Here is a 17,949-nt window from a genome sequence, read left to right as displayed (position 1 = left end):
AAAAATAAAAGTGTGATTTAAAATAATTTGGATTCTTAACAATTAAAGGAGGTATACATAGAGTTGCAAATTCTTGAAACTCGGTCATCATGATCATATGTATATATATGATATGTATATGCATATGTATATGTATATGAGATTATATGAAATGAAATGGAATGGAATGGAATATATGGGGTAAAAAGATGATGACAAAGAATTAGGTGAAATGATATATATATAAAGAAAAAGAAGAAGTAATTAATTAATGAATGAATGAAATGTTTTAGTTGAAATGTAAGATGATTGATTAAGATTCATTGATTTTGTCAGATACCATATTGGAGAGCAGTTAATTGTTGGTATGTATACATTAAGAATCACGCATGCATGTTACAAATGAAGATTATATATATATATATATATATATATATATATATTGATCAAAACAAAAAGTAACATATACAAGCAACTGGGAAGGAAGGCGTCATATATAATATATATATATATATAGGGATGTTATTCTACACCCTTTTCCATTCTTACACCCTATACAACCCTCATCTCAACCATTCAATTTTTAATCAAGTAATTGTTTCCTAATATAAAGTATTAATCATAATTAATAAACTCTATTCATATTCCATAAATATTCAAATCATAATAAATGAACTTCAATCATTTCTATAAATATCTCAATTAATTGGGTTGCAAAGGTTGTACAAATGCACAAGGTTGTAAAAGAAATATACCCTATATATATATATATATATATATATATATATATATATATATATATATATTGATGTTGTTTACAAACACTGCATTTAATTTGCATGATATAAAATAGCATTCCTCTCGTCTCGTGAAATTTCATCAGTCCATTTGATTAAATGATATTCATTAATTAATGAAATGTATTATTAAATTGTGTTGTTGTTTTATTTATTGTCGACTTAAGATAAAATAGAAATAAAAATAGAAATAAAGATAAAAATGTGGATCTGGAGTGCAGGTGGGCTAATAAGAAGAGAACACGTTAGAGTTAGAGTTAGGGAAATCACGGGTGAATGTCTTTTCTGGGAGCTCACAAGCAACCAAAACATAAACAAACTTCCTTTCCTTTCATACCACTCTCTACTTCTATTCTTTCAAAAACAAAACTTATATATATATATATATATATATATATATATTTGTTTCATACTCTCTTTATTTTATATACAACGTGAAACTCTTTTACGTCTATTTTGTGTTTCACAAACAGGTCAAATAAAATGTTTACATTGTGAAACAAATATATGCAAATCAATATTATAGATTTCAGTCTTAGATACAAAAAATCATATCAAATAATATATAATGTACAAGTTCTCAAGGTTATCACAATTTCATTGATTCTAAAAAAAGTCCCTATACTTATGATACGCATTCATCTATGAACAAGGCACTGATCAATATCATGAATATTGTTTTATAAGGTAAATGTGTTCATGATATGTTGTGAACACATGCACACTAATCTTTTATGTCTTGGATTACTTATGAACATAGTTCACTATGAACAACTTTCAATAATGAACACATTCACTGTTTCAATAACAAACATAGCTTCCCTTATAAACTTTTTCAAGTTCAACCTCTATATTCCTCCATCCGTAAATTGTTCGTTGAGAAATTTGAAAGGGATCATATAATTACATCTATAAAATCATGTAATTTTTTTTAACATTCTATTAAATTCATTAATTAAAAATAGAGTAAATTATTAGTTAAAACCAATTATTTGATCAATAATGAAAAAAAGTTGTTTTTAATTATAATATATATCATCTTGTTTTTCATGGTTTGTAAAAATTTTAAATTTGTATTACTTACATGCTAACCATATATTGTAAATGTAAAGTCATGAAAACATGTATACATATATATATATATATATATTTTTGAATTTGAATGACAAAATCTTGTAAATGATCATTTGGTGAGTCTACTACTACGTACCCAATATTAATAAGAGGGGGGGGGGCGGGGGTTTAATACCAATGGGCTTCTTTCAAATTTCAAAGCCCATCAGCCATCCTTTGCTTGCTCCTTTTCCTTTTCCTTTTCCCTTGGATTGGATTGGATTGGATTTGTTTGGTTTGATTTGGTTTAGTTTGGTTTGGACAAGTATTTGATGAGAATGAGACAATTCCTTTTAAACAAAATGAAAATATCCTTTCAAACAATTTATTGCTCTTCATTACCAACACAAAATCTATGGGTTAGCTGATCGTTACAAAGCTCATTTTGCATTTAATCAATAGCATGATGTTGGTTATAAGGAGACGTATGCTAGGATTGCAATTGCTCGTAAGTGGATATCATCATATAACATCTGGGTCATTATTTAAAACTTTCAGTTGCAAGCTAAGACACTGTTTGATATTGTGTTGATGAGGCGAGGTTGGAACCCTTGACCCTTATAAAGATTGAGCCGTGTAGATCATTTGGTTTGTCACGTATTCAATTCAAGAGAGGGTTTGCATAATCGTTAACTTTCCTGGTGGAATTATGTGACTGATGTAAACATTCCGAAAAGTGGGAGGGTTGAAGTTGCCAAAATCCCAAGTTTTAACGCAGAAAGAAAAGAAAGCCGGTGAATAATTTATGAAAACAAAAACACACCGCCACGGCCTCTTCTCATTACAACCGTCCGCAATCTCTGATAAAAAATCACAATTATTATTCCATTTTTTTGTTTCCATCACCCATCCCCCATCCCCCATCACAACAAGGTTTTCATCCATTTCATATGCGATGCTTGTTCTTATTCATACGATCTCCATGCAGATGCGCTTCCTTATCGATTGATTCCGTGCCCTAACTTGTATTATTCGCCATGTTCGAAGCACACGTAAGGATTTCTCCAATTCACCTCTCTTTATCGATTTATTCTTGTCAATTCATGTTTAGTGTTTTCTTTTGATGCTAATTTGCTCCCAAGACCCACACTTTGACTTGTGCCTTTTTTGCCTAGCAACTTTCTTGGCAACTTCAAATTTGATTTTTCGATTTAAACTTGTATTGAGATATTGCTAATTGCATTGACAACAACTACGGATGCCTAGGTTTGACATATAAATACAAGTGTGTGATGGATTGGAGGACTATCTATCATCTCATCTTTCTTGTTGCATTCTTATTTGTTTGTTGTTTCTCAAGTCCTACGTGAAATTATTTTCATCATCACATATCATCCCTCAGCTCCTAAATCTCATATACCTAAGCATTTAACATTAAAACCGATATTGATATAAAGTCTTTACCAACTGTAACATTTCTATACCTAACCTTGACCTCGTAGAAAACATTAGAAATAAAAAGGTCAGTGCAAATTTTTAAATCAACCCAAGTACAAAGTATTAATTGAAAAGAATTAGGGTAGGCATTATAAAGTCATAATGCATTCCTTTCAGAACATAGGCAGTATTAGTTGATGTATCATAATCCAAGTGAACCAGTAAAGTTGAGAAGCTTGTTTTACATTGCTTGATTGTTACAAACCAACCATGATAAAACCATATACTTACACTAGATCTTAGTTTATCAGATGTCCTCAAATGATTACTAATTACCAAGTAGATGAATCACATTGTGCTCCCAACGCAAGTGTGGCTATTATAGTTACTTGGAAGAATATCACACTAGCAGCATTTGTTTGAGTATTATCTGCAGTTTTTAAATTTCAGTAAACTCTTTCCTAAAAGGGTTATGCATCGGGGTTGCTGGAGCAATGGAATATTGAGTTTAAATGTCCCCTTGAAAGTTTAATCCCAGGGCTGTAAACGAACCGAACGAACACGAACAGAGGCTTGTTCATGTTCGTTCGTTTAACTTAACCGAGCAAACGAACAAACACGAACGGTAAACGAACGAAAATCTTTGTGTTCGTGTTCGTTCGTTTAGAAATCAGGTATGTTCGTGTTCGTTTGTGTTCGTTCATTAACATGCTAAACGAACGTAAACGAACGAACATAAACGAACGGGCTAAACGAACATAAATAAATATTATTTGAATTCAAAGTATATAATAAAAAGATTATATATTAAATTTAATATATAAACGAACGTAAACGAACGGTAAATGAACGAACGTTCACGAACATAAATGAATGAACGAGACTCTTGTTCATGTTCGTTCGTTTGACTAAACGAACAAAAAAATTTGTTCATGTTCGTTCATTTATTAAATAAACGAACATAAACGAACTTCCCCGCCGAACGGTTCACGAACGGTTCACTAAACGTTCGGTTCGTTTACAGCCCTAGTTACAACATAATTTTTTTTCTCAATTGCTATAGACGCTTGTTTTTTTTGCCTTTCGTTTTTCTGGTTCATTGTCCAGAAAACTGAAGCCCCTATCACATATGGTTGTGAGAAGAAGAGTTTTCTATATCGCAAATAATGCATTGTGTAACCATTCTAAAAAGGAATATGCAAAAAGAAAGGTTCACAAAGAGGTGTAAACAATAGCATCGTTTTTAGGGAGGCTAGACCGAAATATCCTTCGATTATGCTCCACCTGTAAGCAATATGGTCTATGCTCAATAAAGATAGCTCATACATTTGAAAATTGAAGGAACTTCAAAAGCGAGAGAATAAATAATGTAAGGTTCTCATGATTGTGTACGCATAAACACTTTGGAATGGAAGGTTCTTGGAGTAAGTTGGACTAGAAAGCAGTTCATGGAAGTGAAACTTGAAGATATAGAAGCATGTCTATACTTTATACATGAGATATCTTGGACAAACATCTTTCTGATGGTGTGGTCTATGCTGCAAACATGAGAAGATTGAGATGAATGCTTGTCATAGGTCAAGGTTGGGAAGATGAAGTGGCAACCTACATGGCTGCATCATAAGTTGTTTGTGATTGTAAGGTTTGAGTAATTTTTTGTAGATGGTGTGAGGTTGCTAGTGTTAGAAGCTGAAAATATTAATTCATGAAGATAATGTGCTAAATTATGCAAAGTGAGAAATCTGAGTTGGATGCGTGGCCACACTTGGAAAGATTAGTTTTGAAATTAGATGCACAAAGAAGGTTGGGTGGTGGTCCATTTTGAGGAGAGGCTGAGGGAATATGGACTAGTTATCTCTAATATAGGAGTTAATAAACATTTAGAGAGGAAGATTTCTAGCAAGAGGATATGTATAGATAGGCAAGAATAGTGTTGGCACGCCAGTTGGTAACTACTTGAACAATTGGAGCAAGCCAAATGATTTGGTTGTTTGTTCACCCGTTTTTAAATCTTAACTGCTTTTAGATGGAAGGCATGGTGGCCTTGCTGTTGGTGTGTCATGGCCTCATGGTTGGAGGAAGGGAGGGAGAGAGAAATGTGTGACGATGTTTGGTTAAAAAAAAAGAATCTACCAATATTGGAATCTGAAGGAATTTGAATGGAATTTAATGAGGCTTGACCATGCATTTGGTTGACAGAAATTGGAATGGAATCTGATTGTTTGGATCAATGAATATAAGTTCAGAATTGTAATAAAATAATGATAAATGATCAAAATACCTTTGATTACATTTTCATATTTTATTACTTAAATTAGAAACACTATATAATGGAAAATTTAATAATAATAATAATATTAATCAGTGGCGGTGGCAGCGACAGTGATGGTGATGATGGCATCGATGGCGGTTGTGATGATGGTGCATGTAGCGGCAAAGGTGATTGTGGTGGTCACGGCTATAGTTTTAGAACTTGGTTGAGGCGTTGAGGCGAGGTGGCCAAAAATCATGCTTGAGGTGCCTCCTGTCACAACTTCAATTGATCATATGCCTTGAATTGGTGGGGCGATGAGGCAGAGAGAGAGGCATACACATCTAGTATGTGATGTGGGCATTTTTTATTAAATACAATGACCAAAAAGCTAAAAATAAAAAAGAATGCCTGCCACTTGCTCTCTCTCAAAGGATTCACTTCTGCATCAGACACACACACATACATACATATTAATATACACACACACAAAGATTAAAAATCCAAAAGTCAAAAAAACAACAGTTGTCTTGTGCTCTCTCTCAAAACGATTCACTTCTCCCTCACTCACACATAAATACATATATATACATGCACACACACACACACAAACACACATATATATATATATACATAGGGTTGGTTTCCGGTGAGAATGGAAGTTATGATTAGAAGGGTAAGAAGGGATCTCCACCCTTGGATCAATCCTAATTGATGATCAAGTGATCAACACTAATGCGGTGCTCAGAGATGCACCAGATCAATTCCTTGATAAGCTCAATTCATAAGAGGTGGGGGTGAGATTAAAAGGGATCAAGGGTCCAGATCCCTTCTTATGCTTCTCACCTTGACTCCTATTTTCACACGATTCTTCTTCTATATACATATGCATATATCTATAAATCCTAATAAATAAGTAACTTTTGGGACACGTGTCATGTTTCTGTGCGGCGGTTATTGATTTTTCCCGACTAAACATGTATCTAGACACAATTTTCACTTACGGTTCAAATAGGTCTATTTAAGTGACATGTGTCCCTTCGGACGGTTAATTTCACATATTCGTGGTATGACCGCCTTCGCAGAGTAATTGGCGGTTCAGAGTTCCAAAATTTGGAGTCCTCCTTTCCAGATTTAGAGACCCGTCCAACGATTTCGCCTCCAGATTTAGAAGTAGGAGACTCAGAGGTCTCTGCATGTACTATGCAGAGGCTCTGTGTCTGGAGTGAAGCTCTGGATCAAATCGAGGCTCTGCATGTACTATGCAGAGGCTCTGCATCTGGAGTGAAGCTCTGCATCAAGCACTTAACCTTTTTGGCGCTTAAGCCTTGATCTTCCTTGGAATACAACACGGGCTCTGTATATGAGACACTTAACTCTTGAGTAAGAGCTTTGTCTCTTGATATCTTCTGCATGAGAGCTGTTGGTCCAGCCCACTTCAAAAGACTAAGTCTTAAAGACTACAATAAGAGACTTCTTACTTACATTTTTACACGATGGGGTAGATTAAGTATGTATCAATTTGTATTTTCTTATGTCATTAGGCAAACCAAATTTTAGATTCAAACCCAAGATAACAATCTCCCCCTAAGTGTAAATAAGACAGACTCAGACTTGAATGAAAACACGAGTCAAATCGAGGCTCTGCATGTACTATGCAGAGGCTTTGCATTTGGAGTGAAGCTCTGCATCAAGCACTTAACCTTTTTGACGTTTAAGCCTTGATCTTCCTTGGAATACAGTACGGGCTCTGTATATGAGACACTTAACTCTTGAGTAAGAGCTCTGTCTCTTGATGTCTTCTGCATGAGAACTCTAGGAAAATGCAGAGTTGTAAGTCTGAATTTAACTCTGGAGTGGTCATCAAGACCTTACTTAAAATTTCAAATTCGGATTTTTGAAGCATTTTTCACAAAGCAATGTTACCCGGACCCCGCTAGGGGCTGCCGCCCCTTGGACCCCGCCACCGGAGGCGCTGCCCTCGGACCCACGTCGTTTAGGGGCTTTGCCCCTAAATCAACATAAACTCAAACAAGTGTGCACTCCGCACCTTCCTTACCTGCTCGATATTTATCATGATTACATTGGTCAACAATTTAATCCCATTACACTTAAATGACATTAGTGATACAAATCATCAACATGAAGTCATCAAATATTGGTTATTTCTCAGACTTACAACATAACTCTGAATTGTTCTGTTCCAAACTTGGTTATATAGTTTATTCCAAGACATAGAATACAACTCTTAACTCCTCTTCAAAGTTACGTTTCTGAGTTATAAGAAGTCAGCATTCTTGTGACTCAGAGTTATGCTCGTAGATACTTTCTAGACTTAGAAGGCAACTCTGAATTCCTCTTATTCAGAGTTAAGTCCAGAGTTATTTTTCAGCCTAACAATAGAATTTTGAATTCTTGTGTTCCAGAGTAAATGTTCAGAGTTTTCTTTTAGAGTTAATGTCTAGAGTTTTTCTCATTTAAAATACCCCGTGTAATACACGGGGTCGAACCTAGTATATATATATACACACAATACATATATAGAGGACGGTTCAAATGCAACCCATCACATTTGTACAACCATGCAACCCAATCAATTGAGATATTTATGGAAATGATGAGAGTTCATTTATTATGATTTGAATCTTTATGGAAGATGACTAGTGTTCATTAATTATGATCAATACTTTATAGTAGGAAACAATCTAAACTTTTATGAAATCACATATTCATCAAATTAAATGGACGGTTGAGATTGAGTTGTATTGGTTGTACAAATGTATAAGGTTGCATAATAACTCACCTTACATATATATACATATACATACACACACACATATATGTATATATACCTTCATATTTTCTTAACATGCTACATTCGAGTATCCTCGTATTTTCTTTGAACCTACTGAGTATGTTGTATTTTTTATTTGTTAGTATATCATATATATATATATATATATGTTATTTGTTAGTATATATTGTGTATGTATATTTTATTTATTAGCATATACATTTTGTGCATGTATATCATGTGATTTTTTGTTTACTATGTTTCTGCCTCGAGGCTTACGCCTCAAACTGCCTCGGGGCTTACTCCTCGCCTCGCCAAGATAAAATGCCTTGCCTCGTGATTTCGTACATAAAACTTTGGCGGCAACAGTGGTAGTAGTGATAGAGACGACGTTGATGGTGATGGCAGCGGTGCTGGTGGGCGGAGGCAGTGGCAGTGGCAGTGGTGGAGATGACAATGGTGATGGTGTAGACAATGATGCTGGTGGTGGCAACGAGTAAATATAAGGATAGAATATTTTTTCTCAAAAAATTGGATGTAAAGGAATTGGTATTACTTACTAAAACCCAAGGAATTTGAATTCCAACATATGTGGAATTGGAACTACGTACTAAAACTCAAAGAATGAACCAAGCCCATGAATGGCATTTGGTAAATGGAATTGATCGTTCCAGATTCCGTCGGATTCCGATGAGGCTACGAACCAAACACCACCCATGTGTTTTTGTGTTTGTCTAATCTGTACGCAATCTATGGTAGCTTTTACAACCAGTTGGAACCATCTGCCTCCATTCTAATTAGCTGTCTACTTTAACTTTGTGCAAATTCTAGAGCATTGGCTATGCATCAAATCAAAGTGAATCCTCTTCCTCTCTCTTCTTTTCTTTTATATTTAGATATAAATACATAAACCAAACCAAACCAAACCAAACCAAAAGAACCAAGTATATCCCCATAAATAAATACATCTACATATATGTATAACATGTCCTGTGTTTGCATAGAGGAAATAGGTTAAAAATGAAACCTGTTTTTTTGCAAAGGGTAAAGATTGAAAAGAATTTGAACTGACTGGAGTCCCCCCTAAACTTTAAAGGAGGCCATCTACTTCAGAATGAAGGGAGCTATTAGAATTGTTGTTGGCGACTTTGCTCGATGAGTCGATGCGACTGTTTCATTATTGGTTGAGGTTTGAGCAATTGTTTATTGGACGGGTTGGTAGGTTGAAGGAGAACGGGTTGCATCCTTTAGCTGCCACTGACCTGTAGTGTTAAGATGGTGAGGTTGATCTCTATTCTACTGTTATGTGACAATCTAGTTGTGTAAGTATGCTGTTTCTTTTTGCATTTTTATTCTTCATATCTCTACCAATTTTTTGTTACCTTTTTCCCCTCATCATCTCTACCAGTCTCTATTATGTTCATCTTAGTATGCCATGAGAGCTTGTAGTCCCAAGTTTGTTTATAAGCAGATTATGGAAGTTGATGGATTTTATTTGACATCTTTATGCTAATAGGTATTGCATTTGCTCCGAAGATATTTGGGTGAATATGTCCATGGACTTTCATCAGAGGCCTTAAGAATCAGTGTCTGGCAAGGTTTGTTAATGATTTTTTTTGTAATGGTATAACTTCATTCAGATGTTCCTGATTTTCATACTACTATTAGGTTCATGTTGCAAAGGCTCAGTGCTTGTACAAATTGTCCACATATTATATTTCTAAAGCACGAAAAGCATAGTTAAAGGATAGGTACCGTAACTGGCCTAATATAATGTTCTACAAGTTAAGGTCTCTTTTAACATTTCTTTTGAATGTGGTGGTTAGAAGAATTTCACCATTATGTTGAGTACAAAGCACCTAAATCTTTTTCTTCTTGCAGTTTGTTGTTATGGTTGACAGGGTTGAGTTATAACAATTTGTTTGTGGTTTTACGCTTGTGCTGGTTTTTTCTGTATGGAAGCCTTTGTTTAGTTGGTGTGAATATGTATATATCCATGATTTATTGTTTGTGAGCCTGTTCTGATAGCCAGTTATATCTTTAGGTGATGTGGTTCTCAAAGACTTGAAATTAAAGTCAGAGGCACTCAATTCATTAAAACTTCCGGTTACCGTAAAGGCTGGTTTTGTTGGTACCATAACATTGAAGGTACTTCTTTACACTTTTGTAGCTGATCCGGTTGTCTTGTGGACTTCTGCTCCATTTTTCTCTCAATTTGTTCTACTACAGTTTGTTGACTTTTTTTGTGTTGTGCATGTGCTGCTCTGGATTGTACTTTTCTTGTTACAGTCTAATTGATATCTGTTCTGCTACTGAAAACTTGTCACTTTTTATGTTGGGCAGAAAGCCCTTGCTGGTATTGTTGACAGCACCTCTTCACTATTATTATGCCACTCGGAAACATGAATTTATTTCGTTGCTGTAGCTTTTGTGCTACTAACGAGCTCTATCTCTTCTAGTCAAGCAGGATCTCCCAGGCTTTATTGCTTTTCTTTTATGATCAATTGTGTTTCTTTTGTTTTATCAGGTATATTCAGATCAGGTAAACTAAACTATTAAGAATAGCATGGGTATGTGGTATGATTATCTAGATCAAATATATATTGACAGTTAAGGTGTAAGATTATTCTTGGAAAGGACTTCCTCTCTTTGACCGCAATGGGGATCGTACTTGGATCTAACATGTCATCTTTTGTGCCTCAAGTGATAACCACAAACATGTTGTTACTGGTTTCACCTTCTTCAGGAGATAGGTAATCAATCATTCAGGTGCATACTTCAAGGAGAGAACTAGGAGATGAGAAGAAAGAGATGTTCCAAAGAACTTCAATGAACTCAACACGAGATGGGATCACAACCCCATTTATGATAAAGATAAACACCATAAATAACCAAATTTAAAACCTAAAAGTTGTCCTAACAATGAACTTGATGCAACAAATAAAACTGAAATTATTCTTGCGGAAAGTGACAAGACAAAGCTATATCCTAACAACAATCAAAATAATATATTAGTTATCTGCTAACCCTACTGCCTAAATAAATGATGTATCTGTAAATATTAATATTTAATACATAAACTAAAATTATTTTTTGGATTTTCCATCAATGCCCTCCATAATTCGCATAAATCACATCTTCATTCGGAAGCTTGTCCTTGAGTTTTCAAGTGATGATGAACGAGAAACCTTGGTACATTGCTTGAAAACAATAACAAGATAAATTTGTTTCACGGATGACCCAAAGAAATGGCTAGGAAACACAAAATGAGTGTGCCTGGTCTTGTTAATTTCTGATATTTGGTCGAATTTACATCATCCTTGTCTTTGAGTCCGTTGCTGTCATCTTTGATGTAGCTTGTTTGTCGTTTTGATTTTTCAAGTTGTATCAGTTTCGAGTTTGGTGGCTTCAATCAAAGAACTATGGTGATCCTCCCATTCTATATGATAAATCTAGAAATCGACTACTTGTGCTTGGAGACCTGCTACTTTTGGAACTTGTAAACACCTACACCACCAACTTACTGTTTTTCAAAACTTTTCCTTTCTGTGATTTTCATATGGAGAAACAAAGGGTGCTATTTTGTATACCATCTTTGCCTCCCATCTGCCCATGCGGTTAATGCATGGGTTTACTTTCTTCATGACACAAGGTCAGGTCGCTTCAAACTATATTCCAAGTTCCTCAAACTTGGAAGATACTTGCTTGGAGGTTTGTTCTAGTGAGTCCATGTACTAATTTTTCTTACTGCATCTTGTATCTGTTCTTCATCACCTCATGATGTGGATGTGCTCTAGAGTGTCGTCGTGCATACGTCATCATCCATATCTCCTATCATGGCTTGCAATTGTAAACCTTAATCCTCCCTCGATCATGTTTCTGCAGTTCTTCTTACTGGTTATATTTTCATTGTAAACATGAAGAGAGTAAAAACATGTTAGGTGATGTCCGTGGCTCAGATAATGTGTGTGACCTGTAAATTGGTGGGGCCACCCTAGTAGTAAGACTGCTGGTCTTATAACACGAAGTAAAGGAGTGCAACAACCTAGTAGTGTAAGACTAGCACACATGATTTCGGAGGCAGAGAAAAAAATAGCACAATGATTTATAGAGAGTGTTTGTTGTGGGGGGGGGGGGGGGGGAGGGTTGTTGAGAGAAATGGAGTAGCGTCAATGTGGTCAGGGGAGTTGCCTGCGGTGGTTGACTTGAAAGGTTAGCAGCTCTTTGCTGTTGGTGTGTGGCAGTTACACTGCTGTTGATGTGGCTAGTTCAAGTGGTCTTATATTGTTTAGGCTTACCATAACGGGTTATTAATTAGGGGAATGTCTAAATCCATACACAATTCATTACATGGCCCTGCATACTGGGTAGACATGTTCAAATGTGATACTTCTCCTATGTCTAACAATGTTCAGAGCCATCCAGAATTTTGCAGGATCATATAGTTGCATGTCTTTGCCCTCTTGCATTTTTCTTTCCTTGGGTAGTCTAATGACGGATATTAGGGACCTGTTACATGTGTTCTTTCAGCAAATGATGCAATGGTTTCATATCATCATTATCAGATATGACTTTCAGTTTGTATTGTTTTGACATAAAATGCAGGTTCCTTGGAAAAGTCTTGGCAAAGAGCCTGTGATAGTCCTTATAGACCGTGTGTTCATTCTTGCTCATCCTGCTTCTGATGGAAGGTCTCTTACGGTAAGTAATAAGAAATATTTTTGTTTGTTCACAAGGTTTACTTGGTTAATTACATAGTTATTTATTTTTTAATTTTGCAGCATGAAGAGCGTGAAAAGCTTTTTGAAGCGAAACTTCAACAGATTGAGGTATTATATTGCTTTTCTCCCTTGATCTATATCTAAGTTGTCTCTTGTTACGTCCTGTGTGGCTTGACAGTTGGTTGACTTTGTTAAGTTCATATACCTTTTTGTCGTGAACTATCATCACTTTCTAATAGATTTGCTTGCTGCATATTCAACTGTTTTGCAGGAAGCTGAGTCAGCCACTCTTGATGCAATATCAAAATCAAAGCTTGGAAATGTATGTGCTCAAGTCTTATATGTGTTGGAAGTGTAATTTACCATGTTGCTCACACCTAACCTCTTTGCACTAGTAGCTTGACTACTTTCTTTCACACCCCTTTTCTTTTATTCTTCTTTTCTCTAAAGAATACTAAATATTAAATGCCAAAAAAGTTCCTTCAGCATACACTTATATTCTGAATGCTGGCATTGCTTCTGCTGTTGTCTTCTGAATATGCCATCTTTTGTTGTTTGCAGTCAGCTGCCGGAAATTCATGGTTGGGTTCTTTGATTGGTACAATAATTGGAAATCTTAAGATCTCGATTGGAAATGTCCATGTCAGATATGAGGATTCTGTTAGGTTGGTGTACATGCATCGGTAATGAAAGCTTCTTTTGCCCATATTGCTTTATTTGCTTGATTAGAAGAACATTTTTATGTTTCAGCAATCCAGGACATCCTTTTGCTGTTGGTATTACTCTGGCAAAACTTGCTGCCTTTACAGTGGACGAGAAAGGGAATGAAACATTTGACACCAGCGGTGCTCTCGATAAATTGCGAAAGGTCAGATTCATCTGCCATCTTTATAATGCTGCTCTCAGTAGAACAGAGTTGTAAATTAGAGCTTATTAGCTATTGGTTGGAGCATTTACCAGCTGAGTTTTACTGGATTTTAAGGCGATGCTACCTTTTTAGAGATATTTCATATAAGATGAATACTGGATGTTCTGAACTCCTTTATTAGTCTCATCTAAGAGTTGGATAGATGAAAGTACTCCTGTTTGTCCTTTTTGTTGCTTTACTCTTATTTTTGGTGAGCTCCAAATGGTGGTAAAGTAGGTGATGGAAAGTATAACCTCGTTGTAAATTTTATGACCTCGTTGTAGATTTTTTGAAGACTGCCATACTCTTTTGCTTATTTTCCAAGAAAGAAAGGTTTTGTATATTTGTTAAGTAAGTTCTTCTCTCTCCCTCCCGTGCACCCTAATCCCAACAAAAAAGGCCTAAAGGGCCCAATGTCATGTTCTAGGATCAATAGAAGTCTTGGACGAATTTTCAGTTGGACCTGCATTTGGTAGTATGTACCAAAGTAATTTGATAAGTGTACCTCATTTAAGCTATATATGATAATGCATCGATTTTCAATTAAAGTGAACTAGTAGTTGGTGTTTTGTTGGATGTTTGCATTTCTGATGTTTAATATTTGTGACGATTATTGTGTCACTGTTGCTTTGCACACTTCTTCCATTGAAGGGTATTAAAGATGTAGTTATTCTTGACACCTTTCCTGAAGCATGAAAGGAATTATTAACTTATTTAAAATTATTTATGTCCTGGTCACTGTAGTTGGATTCTGCTTTTTCATGCAGACTTACAAAAAATGGCACCTTTATGTCTTTCTGATATCTCAACAATTTTTTCTGTAGTCATTGCAACTTGAAAGGCTTGCTATGTATCATGATTCCAACCGACCTCCTTGGAACATGAATAAGAAATGGGAAGACCTGAGTCCTAAGGATTGGGTTGAGGTATGCTCCTTATTCTGTGGCATCACTGGGCACTGTACATTGTAAGAAATGTTTTCTTCCTTCACCACTACCAGAAACTATTGCCTCACGTATTCAAATGATATTAGTGGAAGCACCTTTATTTTGCCACGTGCTAGATTTCTTTGACTTAACTTTTCATGCATGTTAGATATTTGAAGATGGAATAAATGAACCTGCCAATAGTAATGCAGTTTCTGCATGGGCTCGAGATCGTAACTACCTAGTTTCACCAATCAATGGTGTTCTTAAGTATCACCGTTTAGGGAATCTGGAGAGAACTGATCCAGAAATGCCTTTCGAGGAGGCCCGTCTTATCCTTGGTGACGTTTCTTTGACACTCACAGAGGTGATAACTCTTGACTTTCTAATTAAATTGTGCTGTCTCTTTTATTTTCTTGTTTGAAGTTGCTTCTTACGGAAAAATTCACCATCCCAAATCTGATTTCTTCTCTTAAGATAGGTCAGTGAGTGAAGAGCACTGATTCTAACCATTGAAGTAACTTCCCTGCCTTGGGATTTTCTTCTTTCATAATGAATTTTAAGAAGTGGGTCTGCTTATGCCATATTATGGTTGCCTTGTGGCTCTAGGTGTTGGTGTACCTGGACGAGTTCCCTATTCCAGTTTAATCATTTAGAAACATGTAGGTGGACACTTTTCAGTGGTTGCCTAAGCAGAACTTCCTGTTGATTCTTTTCTGCTGTCTAAACTTTGGCTTAGCTTTTAAATTTCTCTATTGGCTGCATGATTCACTATTGCTATCTAAATGTTTTGGTATACTATCACTTCCTGTCATTGATTTCTACGAGGGTGCTCATTTTCCACCCTCTCTCAATGTCCTACCCTCCCTCTGTTTCTCTCATTCGTTTTTAATAGAGAGCAGTCTTCTAACTGACTGAATTTGAAATATTGCTTTACAGGCTCAGTATCATGACTGGATTCGACTCCTTGAGGTCATATCAAGATATAAATCATATGTTGAAGTGTCCCATTTAAGGCCTGTGGTGTCGGTTAGCGAGGGTCCTAAAGTGTGGTGGCATTATGCTGCTCAAGCTGCATTGCAGCAGAAGAAAATGTGGTATTATATATATATATATATATTGAAGATTGATAGATGATTTTAGACCCTTGTACTTTACGCTACCTTTGTTCCAAAATTATAGATACATTCTGACTTCTGTGGTCATATTGTATGTTTCCATATCCATATTCACCACTTACTTGGAATAGAAAAGCATTATTGATTTTCTAAAGAAGTTGACAAAGTATTCTTGTTTTCTGTCAATTCTTTCTTTATCCAAAAGATGACCTGTTTGACGATCAAAATGCATCTCCAGTTTCAAAACATAGGAGCAATTGATGAAAGCAGTGGCAGATGGCTCCACTGCTCATACTTTTTCCTCATTCTTTTTGATACTTTATTTTAATAAAGGCTAGTTCAGATAATTCTACCAGTATCTGCTTGTTATAAGATTTGTATTTTGGTTGCCCAATGCTGACAATTTGTTTATGCCTGTTAATTCAGCTATAGGTTATCTTGGGCCCAAGTTCAGCACTTCTGTCATCTTCGTAGGAGATATATCCAGCTGTATGCTAGCTCATTGCAAGAGTTATCAGATTCTGATGACTCAGAAATTAGAAGTATTGAGAGAGATCTTGATCCAAAAATTATTCTTTTATGGAGGTATGTGTTCTAGTTGCTATGCTGGTTTATGGCTTTAGTCTTGTTTTTTGTTTCTTCCATTTTAGAATTTTATTCAGTTGTTTATAGTTTGAATGATTCATACATTACTGGATATCATCTTTTACTTTGTAAATTGTTGCTGAAGAGCTGTTACTGCATGTATGCTTCATTATCCTAATCATCATGATTGCATAAACAACTTTTGTTCATATCCGCTGATCTCCTCGAAGTATGAGGTGCTCGTTATAAATTGTTTTTTCTAAATGTACCCCTATTTTATCTTATGCTAGACTTCGTTCCTTCATGACAATTCTACTTCAAATGTAAAATATCTTGTATTCTGTTGGTTAGTCAAATGCTTTTTTGTTTCCAAATATAATTGTTCTATGATACTTCATTTGTGCTGTTTCTGGGGAATGTTAATCTAGATTGCATCAAGCAGTACCTTTTGTTTTATACATGGGGAGATTTAAGCCGTAATTTAGTAGGATCTTGATTTCATGGTTTGGTAAGTTATTGAGATTGCCGGAAGTCTCTGATTTAATGGAAAATCACTTCCTTATATCCTACAGATGTACCAAGATATGTCGGTCGTTTATAGTATTACTTATCTTGCTTGCTCACACTTGTACCCATATAATCAAAATGCATTTGTTACTATTTTTTTGGTTTTACAATTACTTATTTGTTTTGTTCTCTGATTGTGACCTTTTGAAGATTTTGTGTGTTTCAGGTTCCTTGCACATGCAAAAGTTGAGTCTGTAAAATCAAAGGAAGAAGCCGAGCAGAGGATGCTTAAAAAGAATAGTTGGTTTTCATTTGGATGGTCTGTTAATCTTTCTATCTTCAAAAGTTGCTTGTGACTTATCTTCTTCTTCTGTTGGCTGCAATCGTTTTTATGTTTTCATTTTTTCCGATCTTTTTTTGTTGTGCATGAACTAACTAATAACATCATGTTGAACCCTGTCACGTTTCCTTCAATTCAGGCGTTCTGCTTCAGCTGATGCTCCTGAGGGATCTCAAACTGTTGAAGATGGATTGAGCAAAGAAGAATGGCAGGCAATCAATAATTTATTGAGTTTCCAACCAGATGAGGACTCGACATCACAGTCGGGAAAAGATATGCAAAATATGACACAGCGTATGGTAATTGTATCCATTGGTCAGGCTGCTGCGAGGATTATCAATGTAAATGAAATTGAAATCGGATGTGGTAGATTTGAACAACTTCAAATCTGCACAAAGTTTAAACATAGAAGCATTTATTGTGATCTAACATTGAAGTTCTATGGATTGTCTGCCCCTGAAGGTTCAATTGCTCAGGTTTGTTTTGGAGTGTCAACATTTTCTTTGGGTCAATTCGAATATGGTTTTTGCACAT

General features: G+C 35.6%; 1 protein-coding gene across 14 annotated transcripts in view; it reads left to right on the top strand.

Moving 5' to 3' along the window:
* Positions 1-2,703: 2,703 nt before the first annotated feature.
* The window catches only part of LOC112519038, a 58,801-nt gene continuing 43,555 nt past the window's right edge, over positions 2,704-17,949 (top strand). For 6 of the 14 annotated variants that reach the window (XM_025126954.1, XM_025126958.1, XM_025126962.1 and 3 more), the window contains exons 1-14: positions 2,704-2,881; positions 9,828-9,909; positions 10,356-10,459; positions 12,917-13,012; positions 13,093-13,140; positions 13,304-13,354; positions 13,594-13,697; positions 13,762-13,900; positions 14,764-14,865; positions 15,035-15,232; positions 15,805-15,962; positions 16,410-16,568; positions 17,302-17,394; positions 17,555-17,891. In XM_025126954.1, coding sequence (XP_024982722.1) covers positions 2,867-2,881; positions 9,828-9,909; positions 10,356-10,459; positions 12,917-13,012; positions 13,093-13,140; positions 13,304-13,354; positions 13,594-13,697; positions 13,762-13,900; positions 14,764-14,865; positions 15,035-15,232; positions 15,805-15,962; positions 16,410-16,568; positions 17,302-17,394; positions 17,555-17,891 — 1,686 coding nt within the window. In that variant the 5' untranslated portion in view covers positions 2,704-2,866. Of the gene's footprint in view, positions 2,882-9,827; positions 9,910-10,355; positions 10,460-12,916; positions 13,013-13,092; positions 13,141-13,303; positions 13,355-13,571; positions 13,716-13,761; positions 13,901-14,227; positions 14,907-15,034; positions 15,233-15,804; positions 15,963-16,409; positions 16,569-17,301; positions 17,395-17,554; positions 17,892-17,949 lie in introns of those variants that run through there. The other 8 variants (XM_025126965.1, XM_025126955.1, XM_025126957.1 and 5 more) reach the window with 7 other exon arrangements.

The sequence above is a fragment of the Cynara cardunculus genome (genome assembly GCF_001531365.2).
Source record: "Cynara cardunculus var. scolymus isolate 2C chromosome LG 10, CcrdV1, whole genome shotgun sequence".
Lineage (NCBI taxonomy): Eukaryota > Viridiplantae > Streptophyta > Magnoliopsida > Asterales > Asteraceae > Cynara > Cynara cardunculus.
Note: the sequence above shows the minus strand (reverse complement) of the source record. Positions and strands in the feature narration are given on the sequence as shown.